General features: G+C 40.8%; 1 protein-coding gene across 1 annotated transcript; it reads right to left on the reverse strand.

The window, feature by feature from the left end:
• Positions 1-474: 474 nt before the first annotated feature.
• Positions 475-17,027, reverse strand: rorca (RAR-related orphan receptor C a). Its single transcript, NM_001199827.1, is given in 10 exon segments — positions 475-1,623; positions 1,762-1,874; positions 1,977-2,087; positions 2,243-2,350; positions 3,807-3,939; positions 4,070-4,191; positions 4,308-4,733; positions 5,029-5,170; positions 5,372-5,457; positions 16,718-17,027. Coding segments are annotated over 10 exon segments (1,410 nt in total). The 5' UTR covers positions 16,725-17,027; the 3' UTR covers positions 475-1,461.
• Positions 17,028-18,839: the final 1,812 nt, after the last annotated feature.

Genomic DNA, 18,839 nt, shown 5'->3' on the forward strand with positions numbered 1-18,839 from the left:
GGTGAGGTAGAAGGGGGGGGGTTAGGGTGAGTGGGCATCATTAACAAATCAGCACACCTTCAGTTCAGTCTGAAACAGTAGACTGCTTGAACACACAGGGAGGGCATGAGTCTCCACCTTCCCCCTGCTGGTCAAAGGTCAAACCCCTTTCCCCATTGCAGTTGTTACCTATGTGGGAGCACAGGAAAGTGTTTGCCACCGGTTTGTTTTCTTCTTATCATCTGCTTCCTTTCTCTGCTCAACAAAGTCCCACAGATCCCACTTCTGTTAGATACAGGAGGACAATCGGCAGTCTTTGAGTTGGAACCCTGAGATTCTTGGTAGCACGAGAAAATGGCCCGGATCGGGTGGAGGGCTCTTAGATGGTAAGTGCTAATAATCTAATAATTTTTCATCCCAGTTACCCAGAATATGGTCAGGCAGTCTTTGACTGACAGATGAACATTCATCACACTGTCCTGGGGAATCTATTTATCTTTATTTAATTGCCTTTATTTAACCAGGTAAGTCATTGAAAAAACATTCTCTTTTACAATAACAACCTGAATCATTCTATATATATATATAAATCCCTGTCTAATTTTATTTTACATGATTAAATATAAGTGTATACGTAAGGAACGTTTAAAAATACTTTCAAAACACTTCTGTGATTCTCTCTTTCTCTCTCTAAGTGGCATTTGCAAGGGGAAAGGGTAGTGGGACCGAGGTCTTTGATTGCATTTTAAAAAATAAAGTCAAGAGCTCAAAAATATCAGTGTCTGAATGTGTGCCTGTAAAAATACATATATAGGTCAGCATAAGTGCTTTGTCTTAGTGCTGTGTGTGCAAGTCTGCATGGATGGTAATAGACACCCTGGGTCTCTGTGTCCATGACTTGCATGCAAAACAAATCTGCCCGACTATCTGTTTGATCTTGGTCCCTTTAAACAGTTTGTTCATAGCATACAAAACTGCAAAGTATGGGCACTACCAAATAAGAAACTAAAATTGAGCTGTAGAACTGCAATAAAATAAAATAAAGATCTACACAGCAACTCCTCCATGGGGCAGGATAGTAGGGTGTATAGTACACTCTGTCTCAAACCTAGGGCTGTGCTGCATGTCTGTGGGGTACATTCAAACACATCATACCTGTTTTACAGAGGACTTTAACTTGAGGGAGATCTCAAGCTCTTTTTGAAAACCATCTGATATTGCGAAATTACATTCTCAGAACCATTTTAGTCAACAACAAAAATAAGTAGCATGCTCATAGTACCCAGCACCTAGTGTTGAATTTCATAGCCTGGACTGGCTTACAGTCCAAGTGACTGAGAGTAGTGTTCCTAAAGTGTAGCGTGCAGGATTTTCACTGAGCTGCTGGTTGCTTCGCTGTTGCCACGTTCCTCTCCCTCTCTACCTCCTTTTCCCTACATCTTTCTGTCTCTATATGAATCACTTTCATATCTGAACAGATTTTTAGCCCATTGTGGAGTCTGGGAAGGTGATTTCACTGCTGAACACCTCGCGGTACAGAGGGGGGAAATTGTATGCCGTCTCTGGGTGGAGGAGACGGAAAAACTTGAGCTTGTCAATGTGGAGATTGCAGATGGACTTCATCATGGGAAGCTTGGACACCATCTTAGAGGTAGAAGAAGAGAGAGAGTGAGACAAGGAAAAAGAGACAGAAAATGTGTATTTTTCACATTTCACCCCAAATCTACTAACAAAGGCCTGTTTGAGGAATAAAGGAACATATCATCCCCTGCCAGTCTGTACCTTTGCCAGTTTCTCCTCCGATGAGCCACATCTATGTAGACAATGCTGCAGAGAGAGATATACTTTCTCTTGAAGCTTCTGCACCTGTTGGGTGTCTTTCAACCATGGTCGGTCTGGAGGAAAAAGAGAGTGACAACCACAGTTAGCCTCTGCTGTTTTTCCTTCTTACATATTACTTAGTGTCTGATTTAGAGCTGGGAGTGTGAGAGGATTACCTGGTGACAGGAGAACAGCAGCACTGAACAGAGCCATTTCCTCTTCAGAGAGCTGTATACAGCTAAGGCTCTTGGCCAGGTCAAACACGGCACCCACAAGGTCATCACAACCTGGGAGAAAGCAGGGGGAAAAACAGGTGCCATAAAAACAAACACTTTTTTAAAACGGAAACTAATGAAAGGTTGACCTAGTGTGTGTGAATACACCCACTATGTGGGTGTGTGAATAAATATTAATGATTTGGTTTCATAAAGAGGGGACTCACCAAGAGCTTTGAAGGTCTGTGCACTGGCAAACTTGCCATCAAACAGAACAGTGTTGTTGATGGGGTTGTAGGCACGACACATGCGAATCAGAAGCACATCCAGACATCCTGAAGAAGAGATCATAAATATACCACAAAGATGAAGAGGGAGAGATGGAGAGACGGAGAGGGAGAGAGAGACAGAGAGACAGAGAGGGAGAGATGGAGAGACGGAGAGGGAGAGACAGAGATGGAGAGACGGAGAGACGGAGAGGGAAAGACAGAGAGGGAGAGATGGAGAGACAGAGAGACAGAGAGACAGAGAGACAGAGAGGGAGAGACAGAGAGACAGAGAGACAGAGATGGAGAGATGGAGAGACGGAGAGGGAGAGAGACAGAGAGACAGAGAGGGAGAGACGGAGAGACGGAGAGACGGAGAGGGAAAGACAGAGAGGGAGAGATGGAGAGGGAGAGATGGAGAGACGGAGAGGGAGAGACAGAGAGGGAGAGACAGAGGGAGAGACAGAGGGAGAGACAGAGACGGAGAGACAGAGAGGGAGAGAGGGAGAGAGGGAGAGACGGAGAGGGAAAGACCGAGAGGGAGAGATGGAGAGGGAGAGATGGAGAGACGGAGAGGGAGAGACAGAGAGGGAGAGACAGAGAGGGAGAGACAGAGAGGGAGAGACAGAGAGGGAGAGACAGAGAGGGAGAGACAGAGAGGGAGAGAGAGAGGGATAGACAGAGAGGGAGAGATGGAGAGACGGAGAGACAGAGAGATGGAGAGACGGAGAGGGAAAGAGAGAGGGAGAGACAGAGAGATGGAGAGACGGAGAGGGAAAGAGAGAGGGAGAGACAGAGAGGGAGAGACAGAGAGACGGAGAGGGAGAGATGGAGAGACGGAGAGGGAGAGACAGAGAGGGAGAGACAGAGACAGTGGTAGAAAGGGAGAAAAAGGAAACAGAGGATGCTCCAACATGTATACACAAACAACATTAAATAGAACATGAATTCCATGTTGTCAGTTAATAAAATACATATATTTCATATCATAACAAATGATATGTATTTCAATAAATTATAAATAAAATCATTTTTCAAATAAATTGTTTTACAATTCAAACAATGATGATGAACAAACATCACATAATGAAAAACCAGCGTGAGAATAATAACTATTTTCTTCAAAATCGTTGGAAACAGAATGTGGTCTTTGCATCATATGTTGTTCATTTATGTAGCAACCTCCAGGTATATGCAAAATGTAGTGGCCCTATATGCAAAATGTGACAAATACAGTATTTTGTGTGCACAAATTAGGTGAAATTATTTGTATATGCTTAAATGTAGTCCAAATGCTGGAATTTGTCTTCCTAACTATAGACACACATGTTTTTCAGATATACTATTGTGTATTAATATTGTAGTACTATACTACAACATTAAGTACTGAGACATGTTAATGAAGTAAATGGATACATGCTCAGGTTGTGTGAACAGGAACTATGCTTTAAGGTCAGAGAAAGCTGAGGTCATGGAATAGTGTTATGAAATGCACTCCTCCTATGTCCTAACAGTAGGTACCGACCTGCTTTGAGAAGAATGATCTGGTCGTTCTGACAAAGATCCAGGAATCCAGTGATGCGCTTGGCAAACTCCACCACGTACTGGATGGCATTGGTGAGGTGGATGGCACAATGCTGCCACATGACTTCCGCAGACTGAAAGAGAGACCAGAGGGATGCCCATGTTATATATAACATTTGGAATAGCACATAGGGGTGTCAGAGTATATAGGTCACAGAGTACTAGGTCACCGAGTTAATCCTGCTACAGGACATTGATGTTTACCTTGCTCTGGAAGTTGCGTGTCTCCTCAGGGGTGTACAGGGACCAGACAAGTCTCTTCAGCTCCTCACTGCCGTGCTGACTGGTCTCCATGTGAGACTTTACCACACTAGCAGTAATACGCTCTGGAAATGGACAAGTCAAGTATGGGTTAGCTTTCAACCACACTCAATGAAAAACAATCTAGTGATCGTTATATTGACACAAAGCAGATAATGATAAGAGTGACAGTTCCACTTACCGATCTCAAGTATTGAGAACCCCTCGGGTAGAGTGTTGAGCAGCGTGTGTGTGAACAGGCTGGACTCATGCAGCAGCTGGTACTCGTGCTTGATGTGGTGGTTGCCATCTCTGAAGTCCAGTCCGTTCTGTTCGGGCGAACTCTGAGAGGAGGAGCTGCTGCCCCTTATCATCTCCAGATTGCAGTACTCTCTTTCGGCGCCCTCTGGTGTCAGGGGTAGGTCGAACAGCAGGCCATCCGGCAGAGTGGCGATGTCGTCAAGGTCGCTGAGGGCAGCACTGGAGCCTCTGCTGTATGCCCGGCCATGACCTTCGACCTCGGCTCCCACCTCCCGGGCGGCAGCTAACTCCTGGGATGCCTGGTGCTTCTGGACCTCAGCATATAGGCTGTCTCTCTGCTTTTTGGACATGCGGCCAAACTTTACAGCTGTACCAGCAAAGGAGATAAAGAGTCAGTCAATAACCAGGGAATGAATTATGAGCTCATACACCCATATGGAGCCAATATAAAACTAAATATAGAATAAAAACCACTGATATTTGAATTCCATAGCATCACTGCTGTGTCTCTGGCATGATTCCAGCAGTGATTTCACACAGTATAAATTAACTCTACACAAGGCCTTTCAATAAGACCCGGAGAGCCCTAGCATCCAGTGAAGAGACTGACAGACAGTGATACCCTCTGGACTGACCTTGTTGTGTTTGTGTTTGACACTCACCATCACGGCTCATGCCCAGGGCCAGGCACTTCTGCAGCCGGCAATGTTGGCAGCGATTCCGATTGGTGCGGTCAATCAGACAGTTCCTCTGCCGGGAGCAGGAGTACATAGCATTGTTCTGCTGGCTGCGTCTGAAGAAACCCTACAAACACACACACAAGCACAAACACCATGAACACAGGTACAGAAGCAGGGAGGGCTGAAGTACTGGACAAGGGCATACAATATATAAAATATCTATATTGATTGAATTTGCTGAGGGATGAGAGTACGACAAACTAAAATAGAACACTCAAGTGGAGTGAACAGATTTCCAAGGCACGCCGAGGTTGAGGTCACTCACCTTGCAGCCTTCACAGGTGATTACGCCATAGTGGATCCCTGATGACTTGTCCCCACAGATCTTGCAGGGTATTACTTCAATTTGTGCTGGAAGGAGAGAGGAGGATTTTTTTTATTATTTCACCTTTATTTAACCAGATAGTCCAGTTGAGAACAAGTTCTCATTTACAACTGTGACCTGGCCAAGATAAAGCAAAGCAGTGCGACAAACAACACAGTTACACATGGAATAAACAAACGTACAGTCAATAACACATTAGTGCATTGCATACTTAACACATTTGAACATGTTAGGTGGATGTACATTATTGAGTGGTGCTTCATACAAGTTGTCCAATAGCTGTTGTTCAATAGTCCCTAGACTAGATAATAAATTCTACTTTGATGGTGTCTTGGGTTGGGTTAATTAATCTCTAGTATGACATGGTTCAATCGTCTGGTGATAAGGAGTCTTGTGAATTGTGCCAGAACTGTGTGAGAAAGTGCACGAGAGGTGGAGACATAAGAAACATCCCCATAAACTCTATCAAATAAGGAGGAATAGCCACCTTTTAATCTGTTTCATCGTTATTACCAACTGCCCTGATTTTGAACCCAAAAGAAACACTATCAAATGCAAAAGCCAATCTGCAACAATTTGCAGATAAAAACATTCCACCCAAGCGATAAAATATAAAATGTAATTTAAAATGTATTCATATTAAATATTGTTTAAATGTCAACTCGTGGGATGAAAGAAATTAGAACAATGCATCCTGCCAGAATCTACAAATGGAACACATAGACTACAACTTTAACAGTGTGTGCAACAGTGTGCGCACAGCCCTGAGCCCTCTCTCCCTGAAACAGGCTGTTTTTTTCATTATGCTGTTTATCTAAGTGGCAGGGCCTCCTATGGCTCAGAGTAGCGGGTCAATTGCATTAGCTGGGGTCTGGGGTTATAAAGTTTCACTGGCACTGTTCCTCCTCCAGGGTGAACTAAATGTCAAGAGGTTAACAAAAGCACCAGCTTCAGGAGAGCGTCCGATGCTACAGAAGATTAAATGGCTACTCTCAAAAAACGATTGTTTTTTTTCTCTGTTTGCTTTGACTGCTTGGTGTGTTGAATGATTTTGTGTTACAGTGACGCAAGGCGTTAGGTAACATTTAATTTGCAGGCAGCAACAGTATTAACTGCCCTTTACCAGCTCATCAAAAAAGGAAATAAATAAAGGCAGTGGGGAAAAAAAACCTCTCTCTCTCTCTACCACATCCAGCACTCCTGGCCCCCACCCTCTCCATGTTATATAACTGCTGTCTGGCTTTGCTCCATGAAAACACTCATTCAGGGAGGAGGTCACCCTAGCAATGCTGTGAAAAGCCAACCCTCCCCTTTCGCTCACATTGGTTCCTGGGAGCATAGCTTGGTCTCTGATATGTTAACTCACACGCCGCTCAGCTGCAGAGCAGTCAGGCTACGAGAGAGAATGAGCTGTTCTACTGACACACTTTCCCATTCAGCCAGGGGGAGGTACTTCGGGTGGTGGCCTTGCAAGGCATGTTATCCGATTTCTTTCTTTCCTGTTTTAAATTGGAACCAAATCTGGTTCAATCACTGACAGGAGAATGGAAATGTTCACAGGCTTAAGAAAACAGTCTATGTTTGATAAGTGAAAGATTAATGAGCACTTTAGAAACTGTAGAGTAAATACAGCTGTATTGCCATCCATTTTCCACTTATGTAACACCAGGCAGTACAAGAGTATTTTCAACATACAGTATATTCTGAAGGGGCCCTGGCTGTAACTTACACTGGTGCTCAACTTGTGGCAGCATGTCAAGTATTTCAGTGCAGTTTCAGCTGTCCATAAAACTATTAATACCCCTAGCATGGCCACAGAGACCTGCAGGAATGTAATGGGCTGCCTGGACATAGTTACATAAAGTGCTCATGGATTCAACACTTGAAAACTTTTCACACAATTCAAATGGATGACTAATTCATTTGAGGACAATCTCTTAATCACATGGAAGTATATGGCATGTAAAGTACACACAGCGCCATATTTTTTTCATTAATTAATTTAACCTTTATTTAACTAGGCAAGTCAGTTAAGAACTTTTTATTTTTACAATGACCATATAGTAGTAGGTAGCACTACGTAGCAGTTCAGAATGTCAGCAATGTTTCTGGACATTTTTCATGGGCCTTACATTTCTGGTTTGATCAATGGGTCAGGGACGTTTGACCTGTAGTCATGCTCTGTCAAGTTTAGACCAAGGACTATTTGGATGTTACTCTCATAAATGCACTCTCTCTAGGAAAAAAAAGTAATAATTATGTAAAAATAAACATTGCACCATGGTAAATACCAGGTAATTAGTGGGCAGTAAAATAAAGTGTAACCAATATGAGTGAGATAAGATGATATACAGGGCATTTGGAAAGTATTCAGACCCCTTCCCTTTCCCCACATTTTGTTACATTACAGCCTTATTCTAAAATGGATGACGTTTTCCCCCCTCATCAATCTACACATAATACCCCATGATGACAAAGTGAAAACAGGTTTTAAGAAATGTTTGCTAATTTATTAAAAATAAAAAACAGAACTTATTTACTTACTTTCAGACCCTTTGCAATGTGATTGGAGTCCACCTGTGGTGAATTCAATTGATTGGACATGATTTGTTAAGGCACACACCTGTCTACATAAGTTCCCATAGTTGACAGTGCATGTCAGAGCAAATTCCGTAGAGCTCCGAGTCAAGATTGTGTCGAGGCACAGATCTGGGGAAGTGTACCAAAACATTTCTGCAGCATTGAAGGTCCCCAAGAACACAGTGGCCTCCATCATTTTTAAATAGAAGAAGTTTGGAACCACCAAGACTCTTCCTGGACCTGGCCGCCCAGCCAAACTGAGAAATCGGGGAAGAAGGGCCTTGGTCAGGGAGGTGACCAAGAACCCGATGGTCACTCTGACAGAGCTCCAGAGTTCCTTCTGTGGAGATGGGAGAACCTTCTAGAAGGACAACCATCTCTGCAGCACTCCACCAAACAGGCCTTTATGGTAGAGTGACTAGACAGAAGCCACTCCTCAGTAAAAGGCACATGACAGCCCGCTTGGAGTTTGCCAAACGGCACCTAAAGGACTCCCAGACCATGAGAACAAGATTCTCTGGTCTGATGAAAACAAGATTGAACTCGTTGGCGTGAATGCCAAGCGTCACGTCTGGAGGAAACCTGGCACCATCCCTATGGTGAAGCATGGTGGTGGCAGCATCATGTTGTGGGGATGTTTTTCAGCGGTAGGGACTGGGAGACTAGTCTGGATCGAGGGAAAGATTAACTGAGCAAAGTACAGAGAGATCCTTGATGAAACCCTGCTCCAGAGAGCTCAGAACCTCAAACTGGGGGCAAAGGTTCACCTTCTAACAGGACAACAACCCTAAGTACACAGCCAAGACAACACAGGAGTGGCTTCAGTCTCTGAATGTCCTTGAGTGGCCCAGCCAGAGCCCGGACTTGAACCCGATCGAACATCTCTGGAGAGACCTGAAAATAGCTGTGCAGCGACGCTACCCATCCAACCTGACAGAGTTTGAGTATCTGCAGAGAAGAATGGGAGAAACTCCCCAAATACAGGTGTGCCAAGCTTGTAGTGTCATACTCAAGAAGACTCCAGACTGTAATCGCTGCCAAAGGTGCATCAACAAAGTAGTGAGTAAAGGGTCTGAATACTTGTGTAAATAATGTATTTCAGATATTCATTTTGAATAAATTAGCAAACATTTCTAAAAACCTGTTTTTGTTTTGTCATTATGGGGTGTTGTGTATAGACTGATGAGGGGGGGGAAAAACAATTTCATCAATTTTAGAATGAGGCTGTAAGGTAACAATGTGGAAAGAGTAAAGGGGTCTGAATACTTTCCGAATGTACTGTAGGATATATATATATATATATATATATATATATATATATACACAGTGCCTTGTGAAAGTATTCAGCCCCCTTGAACTTTGCGAACTTTTGCCACATTTCAGGCTTCAAACATAAAGATATAAAACTTTATTTTTTTTGTGAAGAATCAACAACAAGTGGGACACAATCATGAAGTGAATGAACTCCAGAAGTTCAGTGAGGATCTCTGAATGATCCAATGTTGACCTAAATGACTAATGATGATAAATACAATCCACCTGTGTGTAATCAAGTCTCCGTATAAATGCACCTGCACTGTGATAGTCTCAGAGGTCCGTTAAAAGCGCAGAGAGCATCATGAAGAACAAGGAACACACCAGGCAGGTCTGAGATACTGTTGTGAAGAAGTTTAAAGCCGGATTTGGATACAAAAAGATTTCCCAAGCTTTAAACATCCCAAGGAGCACTGTGCAAGCGATAATATTGAAATGGAAGGAGTATCAGACCACTGCAAATCTACCAAGACCTGGCCGTCCCTCTAAACTTTCAGCTCATACAAGGAGAAGACTGATCAGAGATGCAGCCAAGAGGCCCATGATCACTCTGGATGAACTGCAGAGATCTACAGCTGAGGTGGGAGACTCTGTCCATAGGACAACAATCAGTCGTATATTGCACAAATCTGGCCTTTATGGAAGAGTGGCAAGAAGAAAGCCATTTCTTAAAGATATCCATAAAAAGTGTTGTTTAAAGTTTGCCACAAGACACCTGGGAGACTCACCAAACATGTGGAAGAAGGTGCTCTGGTCAGATGAAACCAAAATTGAACTTTTTGGCAACAATGCAAAACGTTATGTTTGGCGTAAAAGCAACACAGCTGAACACACCATCCCCACTGTCAAACATGGTGGTGGCAGCATCATGGTTTGGGCCTGCTTTTCTTCAGCAGGGACAGGGAAGATGGTTAAAATTGATGGGAAGATGGATGGAGCCAAATACAGGACCATTCTGGAAGAAAACCTGATGGAGTCTGCAAAAGACCTGAGACTGGGACGGAGATTTGTCTTCCAACAAGACAATGATCCAAAACATAAAGCAAAATCTACAATGGAATGGTTCAAAAATATACATATCCAGGTGTTAGAATGGCCAAGTCAAAGTCCAGACCTGAATCCAATCGAGAATCTGTGGAAAGAACTGAAAACTGCTGTTCACAAATGCTCTCCATCCAACCTCACTGAGCTCGAGCTGTTTTGCAAGGAGGAATGGGAAAAAATGTCAGTCTCTCGGTGTGCAAAACTGATAGAGACATACCCCAAGCGACTTACAGCTGTAATCGCAGCAAAAGGTGGCGCTACAAAGTATTAACTTAAGGGGGCTGAATAATTTTGCACGCCCAATTTTTCAGTTTTTGATTTGTTAAAAAAGTTTGAAATATCCAATAAATGTCGTTCCACTTCATGATTGTGTCCCACTTGTTGTTGATTCTTCACAAAAAAATACAGTTTTATATCTTTATGTTTGAAGCCTGAAATGTGGCAAAAGGTCGCAAAGTTCAAGGGGGCCGAATACTTTCGCAAGGCACTGTATATATATATACATATATATATATATGTATATGTGAGGAACCAGTTTAGAAATAATGTATATTAAGGGACACAATTCATGCTGTAATAGTCATTTACTAAGTGGGAGAGGAGTGTTGTCAAAGTCTGAAAATGTTCATGCTATCACAATCTGCAGACAATTGTGATTGAGGATGGGATTTGATTAGAGTTTTAGTGCCCTAAAGGAGTTAGTGGTACTGTCAGTTATCGGAGGTCATATATTTTGAGGTATCTTCTGAGGCAACTCTGTGTCAGTGTGAGTCTCTGCCGGTCAGTTTGCTTGTCCCAGCAGTAAAGACTGTAGTCACAGAGACTTTGCTCTCTTATCTTACTCCAAACAGCTCATAGGGAGTCCAAAGGTCCTATTTACCTTGCACTTTGTATTTACTTGACACACTGTATGTTTAACCTACATTGCATATGTGTTAAGGGTTTAAGGTATATATATATACAATATAGAACATCTGGTGTGAGGTGCTCTTGTCCTAGAGCTTTATTGCAAGGTGAAGGGGACATTTAGTTGATTAAACATAACCCTCTCTCTGGGCTAGGCTGCTGATGGGGCCTACAGTACCTAGCACCTGTTTTCTAAACAGCTTTGTCGATAGTGATAACTTCTCCCTCTCTCCACGTCAGCGTGGCCTACCTACACAAAGTAGTATTCTGTGAGAGTGTATGGATGATACAGAGCCATACTCTTTAAATATGCACAAGAGAATTGAGTAATTCCTCTGTAGAAGTAACAGGAGTGGACTGAGAGTGGACTTAAGTGTGTACGGTACCAATGATGGTGACTGACGATCTAGCCCAGCTACATTAGGTAACAATCAGTGATACTGTGTTAATACTAAATATTGCATAGGAAAATAAATGACTGTACATGATTGTACAGTTTTTTTTTCTTCCCCAAAATGTATACTTTTTTGTTAAATGCTTTTATTTGGTCTTATTTTATGGGTGTGGTTTGTGGCGTATGAAACATCCACTTCTCTTTTGCTCTCTATGTATTTTACTCCACTGCCATATATAATTTTGAGTGTAACATACAGTTGAAGTCGGAGGTTTACATACACCTTAGCCAAATACATTTAAACTCAGTTCACATTTCCTGATATTTAATCAGAGTAAAAATTCCCTGTCTTAGGTCAGTTAGGATCACCACTTTATTTTAAGAATGTGAAATGCCAGAATAATAGTAGTGAGAATGATTTATTTCAGCTTTTATTTCTTTCATCACATTCCCAGTGGGTCAGAAGTTTACATATACTCAATTAGTATTTGATAGCATTGCCTTTACATTGTTTAACTTGGGTCAAATGTTTCAGGTAGCTTTCCATAAGCTTCCCACAATAAGTTGGGTGAATTTTGGCCCATTTGTTGGTTTGTAGGCCTCCTTGCTCACACATGCTTTTTCAGTTCTGCCTACAAATGTTTTATATGATTGAGGTCAGGGCTTTGTGATGACCACTCCAATACCTTGACTTTGTTGTCCTTAAGCCATTTTTCCACAACTTTAGAAGTATGCTTGGGGTCATTGTCCATTTGGAAGACTCATTTGCGACCAAGCTTTAACTTCCTGACTGATGTCTTGAGATGTTGCTTCAATATATCCACATAATTTTCCATCCTCGTGTTGTCATCTATTTTGTGAAGTGCACTAGTCCCTCCTGCAGCAAAGCACCACCACAACATGATGCGGTCACCCCCGTGCTTCACGGTTGGATTGGTGTTCTTCAGCTTGCAAGCCACCCCCTTTTTCCTCCAAACATAACAATGGTCATTATGGCCAAACAGTTCTATCTTTGTTTCATCAGACCAGAGGACATTTCTCCAAAAAGTATGATCTTTGTCTCCATGTGCAGTTGCAAACCGTAGTCTGGCTTTTTTATGGTGGTTTTGGAGCAGTGGCTTCTTCCTTGCTGAGTGGCCTTCCAGGTTATGTTGATATAGGGACTCGTTTTACTGTGGATATATACTTTTGTACCTGTTTCCTCCAGCATCTTCACAAGGTCCTTTGCTGTTGTTCTGGATTTGATTTGCACTTTTCGCATCAAAGTACGTTCATCTCTAGGACAGAAAGAGTCTCCTTCCTGAGCAGTATGACGGCTGCGTGGTCCCATGGTGTTTATACTTGCGTACTATTGTTTGTACAGGTAAACGTGGTACCTTCAGGCGTTTGGAAATTGCTCCCAAGGATGAACCAGACTCGTGGAGGTGTACAATTTTTTTCTGAGGTCTTGGCTGATTCCTTTTGATTTTCCCATGTCAAGCAAAGAGGCACTGAGTTTGAAGGTAGGTCTTGAAATACATCCACAGGTACACCTCCAATTGACTCAAATTATGTCAATTAGCCTCCCAGAAGCTTCAAAAGCCATGACAACATTTTCTGGAATTTTCCAAGCTGTTTAAAGGCACAGTCAACTTAGTGTATGTAAACTTCTGACAACTCTGGAATTGTGATACAGTGAATTATAAGTGAAATAATAAAACAATTTTAAACAATTGTTGGAAGAATTACTTGTGTCATGCACAAAGTAGATGTCCCAACCGACTTGCCAAAACTATAGTTTGTTAACAAGAAATATGTGGAGTGGTTGAAAAAAGTGTTTTAATGACTCCAACTTATGTGTATGTAAACTTCCGACTTCAACTGTATCAATCTGGATTTCCCTAACAGGCCTGAGTGGTATACTATGAAGCACGCTAGATCTACTCAGGCTTTTAGAAAGCTAGACAGCTTCAGTTAGCTTCACATTCCAGGTCAGGCTTCATCTGTACTATGAACGGTGGATATTGCTCATCTGCCTGTCGCTAACTCCAGCAGGCTTTTACTGTAACTGCGCGTACATGTCACACAAGGCTAGTCGAACGCCGAACTCTTCATTGAGACAATGCTGAAACATCAATCAATGGGCGAGTCAGTGCCACATTTAAATTTGTGCCGAGATCAAAATGAAAGAAAAGTTATCTTGCAAATTCAGCAGGCTATGGTGTGAAACAGGCTTTTAGAAGTGCCGTCTTTATTTTAACTTCATATTATATACTGATGGCAGCATTACAGCAACATGGAGGAAGCAAGTGGAAGGGGAAGAGGGTAGGGAACTTGTTTGTCTGCCATATATTAAAGATACAAATTGGATGCTATATACTGTATATATGGAGCATACAACAATCTTAGCTCTGCATATTTTCCTGCAAAGAGACAGAATCTTAGATAATTCATTGTGGTATTCTCCCCATGTAGCTTATTTCGAGTCACAGGTTAAGGAATGGCTTAAAAATCATAACATTTAAAATTGTGTTGTGTTGGTCGATGATTGTGTTGGGTGATAATGGCAGTGTTGGGCAATTTGGAAAGCCATAGTCAATCAGTCAACAATATAATAATACTCTTAGGAGAAAATGTAATCTATAACTCACAATCTGTTGATACTATGCGATTAGAAAGGTTCAAATTTCCTGTAAGACATCACAGCACATTTGAAAAATATATGGCACATGGAAATCAAAAGAGGGTGGTCTACAGAGACAGGAGGGATGGGCCGAGAGCAGCTGAGTGTTGGGAATAAATAGCACATGATTGGTAATAGCTATTACTGAAAACACTATATAATGTAGACCGGAGATGTCTGAGTACTAGCTATCCAAAATATGTCTGTATAAAAAAAAAACAATATCTTTGTTATGTGAATGCTGTGAAAGTACCATGTACGTAAAATGCGTGTAAAATGTATATGTAACAAAAAAGCTGTAAAAACAAACATTTTAAACAAATGTACTTTTGTCCTCTGCTTTGGACACCATATAATCATGTCTCTACGACTCTGCTCCCAAACAAATAGTCAGACTGTACTTTGGGCCAGCAGTTTTTCATTGTATGTAGCCTATAGCCTTAATCTGGGGTCCGTTGTTTTTTTCCTGGCCAGGCAAAATTCCCAGCACTGGTCTAGTTATACTGTATAGGGAGTCAAAGGAGGATGAATCAACTCTAAGCAGGGCAAGAGTTAAAGCTCCAGGGAGTGGAACATTAGCAGCCAGTTGTCAGAGAGAGGCACCTTCACACATTCTGTAGCCCCACTGTGAACATCTCCTGACAGATAATGACGTTGAGCTTGATCAACAGTGCCCTTGGGAGCAGAGAGATGCCTCCACTGCTCTACTTTGTCTTTGATCCCTTGCTAAAACTATGCACTACATGGCTGTAGCACTTCAGACAGTGTGGCAGACAGAGTTCTCTTCTCACCTAGGAGAAGTGCACTTCATAAAAGTCATCACTACAGTGGCTGCATCCATTAAGTTTACAGTGGTCCTGCCATTGGCACCTGGGGGACCATGCATATCCACAGAGGTGTGGATCACTGGAGAGAATGAGAGCGGGGAATGTCATAATATATCCTATTACATAAGCAAGCAGTCCTTAAAAACAAATGGGTGACATAGATTCTGGTTGATTTAATCAAGTAGCTAAACTCACAATGGAAACAGGGTGAGGGCTGAGAGGTGAATGTAGGCTACTGGTTGTTGCTACCCATTATTAATGATTGATGATCTTTCAGTTTATGTAAATAATTTGCCATAGAAATATGATACAAAACAATCTGTTAAACACTGATAGGCTACACAGATATATATATATATATATTTTTAACAATGTAGCAAATAATATGTGGACTATAATAAACTTTATTGGTTTAATTTTCCTTGTTGGCAAAAGTTTTTACTTATGCATCAGCAAAGTCTCTGTTATTGACACACAACCCGCATTGGTTTGCACATGCCAATGTCCTCAGATTGAAGTAATGGCTAATGGATTGTTTTAGAAATTACGATACCCCTCAGAAACCATGCCTCCACAGTCCCCACCAATCCTTCACCACTTCGCTGAATGCTGTGTAATCCTCAATGACAGAACTAGGTCAATGGAACAGTGGTCTCTCTCCCACAGTCCTCCATGCCGGGATGAAGAAAACAACAACGCGCCCTCAACACGCGATATCAAACACCCGCTGCGCACCACCAATTAGAACTGACACGAAATCAGCACTCTCGAGTTTTGAGGGGTTGGGAGCAATTTTTTAATATTTGTATTATTTTAATATTATATTATAAAATATGTTTAAATTCATTATGGCCAACAATAGTCACTTCGCCAGATAACCTATAACCTACCTAGTATCTAGGCTACATGCAGAATGGCAAACTGAGCTGAACAAACATAATCTCTGTAGGCCTAATAACAAATAGATTACACGATTATATAATGTTTTTTGTGAAAGCCATTTCAATCACCACCCCTCTTACATAACCAAAAACGATTGCTGCCAATTGCTGGCGAAAAAAAGTAACTACATCGAAATTATTCTTGTCATCCTACATGCAAAGACAAACTGATCACCCTCGAAGTTTATCTGCAGACTGATTGACACACATTTACATGTCATATATGTATAGTCTAAGCCTATGGGAAACGGCCGCAAATATCCATGCAAATAGATATATACTTAAACTTGAATGTTATGTATTTTAAAAAATGTATCTGATTTATAAGTGCAGTGGTTTTAAGTATATAAATACGATTTGAAAATATCTTGAGGGGGGACATAGAGTACTGGGTTATTTGTCTTAAAGCATGTCATGGTCAAATAGTCCGTTGAAGTTTATCTGAGATCTGTGTCGTCGTTCATTGCCAAGCGCGCCTGATTTCAACACCCGCACTTCAGAGCTGACTGTACAGTAGGCTACTTCAAAGCAATGTATCCACCAGTTTACATTATTCCCATACAAAACTTTAACGAGCAAAATAACATATTTGTTTAAGTATTATTAGAATAAACTTACCTCTCATTTTCTTGCTGTATTAATCTTTAGTCATAAATCTCCAGGTAGGCGAATGAAAATAAAATGGAGGAATATAAACAAGCTTTTTCGCTCCAAAAAGGAGCCGTTGAATACAAAATAAAACAAACTCTCATATGTTTTCTAATAGCTGGTCTGTGAAACAAACAAAATATCAAACGAATAGATTATAAGTAAGATTGTTTCCGTATTTACTCCGTGTAGCATAAGTATTCTTCCTGTAATTCAGCGTGGACTGTACGCAATAAAATATTGTAGCTCCTGGCCTTCCCACTTCGTTCCTGGACAAGAGCTCAATGTCTTTTTTCGCTCGCTGCTGTAACCTACTTTCGGCGCGTGGACTCACGTGCTCTCGCTCCACAAGCTCCGCCTCTTGCGCCGTCAGCTGTGCGCGCGCCTTTCCGCGCGCTTAAATGAGCATGCGTGGGAAAGTGTGGCAGTGTGTCACAAGAGCAACATCGTGGGAAATATTCCCCCAAAGCAGACTGGTTCTAGGGTTTTCTTTTCCTCGTTAAAAGATTAATAGATGCTGTGATTCAAAAATATATAAAATGTATGTCTCAAATATACCTAAGCACTAAGGTGCTCTGATTGTGGGTTTTGCTTTTTTCTCCTCTCACTAAAATAAGGCTATTTTGTTATCAAATAGGTTGTAGTTCTGTATTCATAAATCAAACCTGTCTAATATCAAACTCGTCCTATTGCATTTACTTTAGTAAATTTTTTAAATATCAAATTTCGCATTTAATTAACTAGCCTATACTTTTCTTCAGTTAGAAACTATGAACCTATTCATTATAAAACAGCATTAGGCATCCATTATGGAACTCATATGACGACTGAAAAGGTTGAACATTTTGGAAACACTGGTAGTTTACTACAACGTTATTAAACGCATAGAATAAAAATCCATATAGTTAAATGGCCCTCAGAGACAATTGCTCAGCAATAAGCAAAACAATATATATAATATGTATAATAAACCTTTATATTAAATATGATTTATTGTTATGAGCTGCATAAAACATATATGCTATGTAGAACACAATATTACTGGAAAGGGAATAAACATGTTGCTTATGAGATTGTATAATAACTTTGTTATATAATGTTCAATTAGATGATCCCTTATTATTTGCAGTGGTGGAACAAGTACCCAATTGTCATACTTGAGCAAAAGTAAAGCTGCCATAATAGAAAATGACTCAATTAAAGTGAGTCACCCAATAAAATTCTACTTGAGTAAAATTCTAAAAGTATTTGGTTTTAAATACAATTCAGTATCAAAAGTAAAAGTACAAGTATAAATAATTTAAAATTCCTTATATTAAGCAAATCAGACTGCATCATCATCATTTTCTTTTTTTACGGATAGCTAGGGGTACACTCCAACATTCAGACATCATTTACATATGAAGCATTTGTGTTTAGTGAGTCCACCAGATAAGAGGCAGTATAGGGATGAACAGGGATCTTCTCTTGAGTGTGTGAATTAGACCACTTTCCTGTCCTGCTAAGCATTCAATATGTAAGTACTTTTGGGCGTCAGGGAAAATGTATGGAGTAAAAAGTATATAATTTCCTTTAGGAATGTAGTGAAGCAAACTTAAAAGTTGTCAAAAAATATAAAAATTAAAGTACAGATACCCCAAAAAACTACTTAAGTAGTACATTAAAGTATTTTGACTGAAGTACTTTACACAATTGATTATTTGTATTGGATTAGGCTGCAGGTTTATGCATTCATTGTTTTCTCCACAGATGCTCTTTAGAGGATTATGAAGTAAAACATATAATTATTTTTATTTTTAAATAAAGTGAGGGATAAATGCTTTACTTTAAGATCAAATTATCATTGCATAAAAAGGTATGTGGTTAGGCCTACATTATGTTCTTTAAATTCATATCTTATTATTATTCCTAATAAACATAATTGGTTCAATTCACAAAAGTGCATTATTTCAAAAATCTCCCATTATATTCTCTGATCAAAGCTCATTGCACTCTGCATAACACTTAATATATGCTCAGTTGAAGTGTATGTGCCATTAATCACCAAAGGAGAGAACCTGACAATGAATTTATGTGTGTGCAGCGAGCTAAT

Source organism: Oncorhynchus mykiss, chromosome 5 (assembly GCF_057628025.1).
Source record: "Oncorhynchus mykiss isolate SJ-2025 chromosome 5, ASM5762802v1, whole genome shotgun sequence".
NCBI classification, from domain to species: domain Eukaryota; kingdom Metazoa; phylum Chordata; class Actinopteri; order Salmoniformes; family Salmonidae; genus Oncorhynchus; species Oncorhynchus mykiss.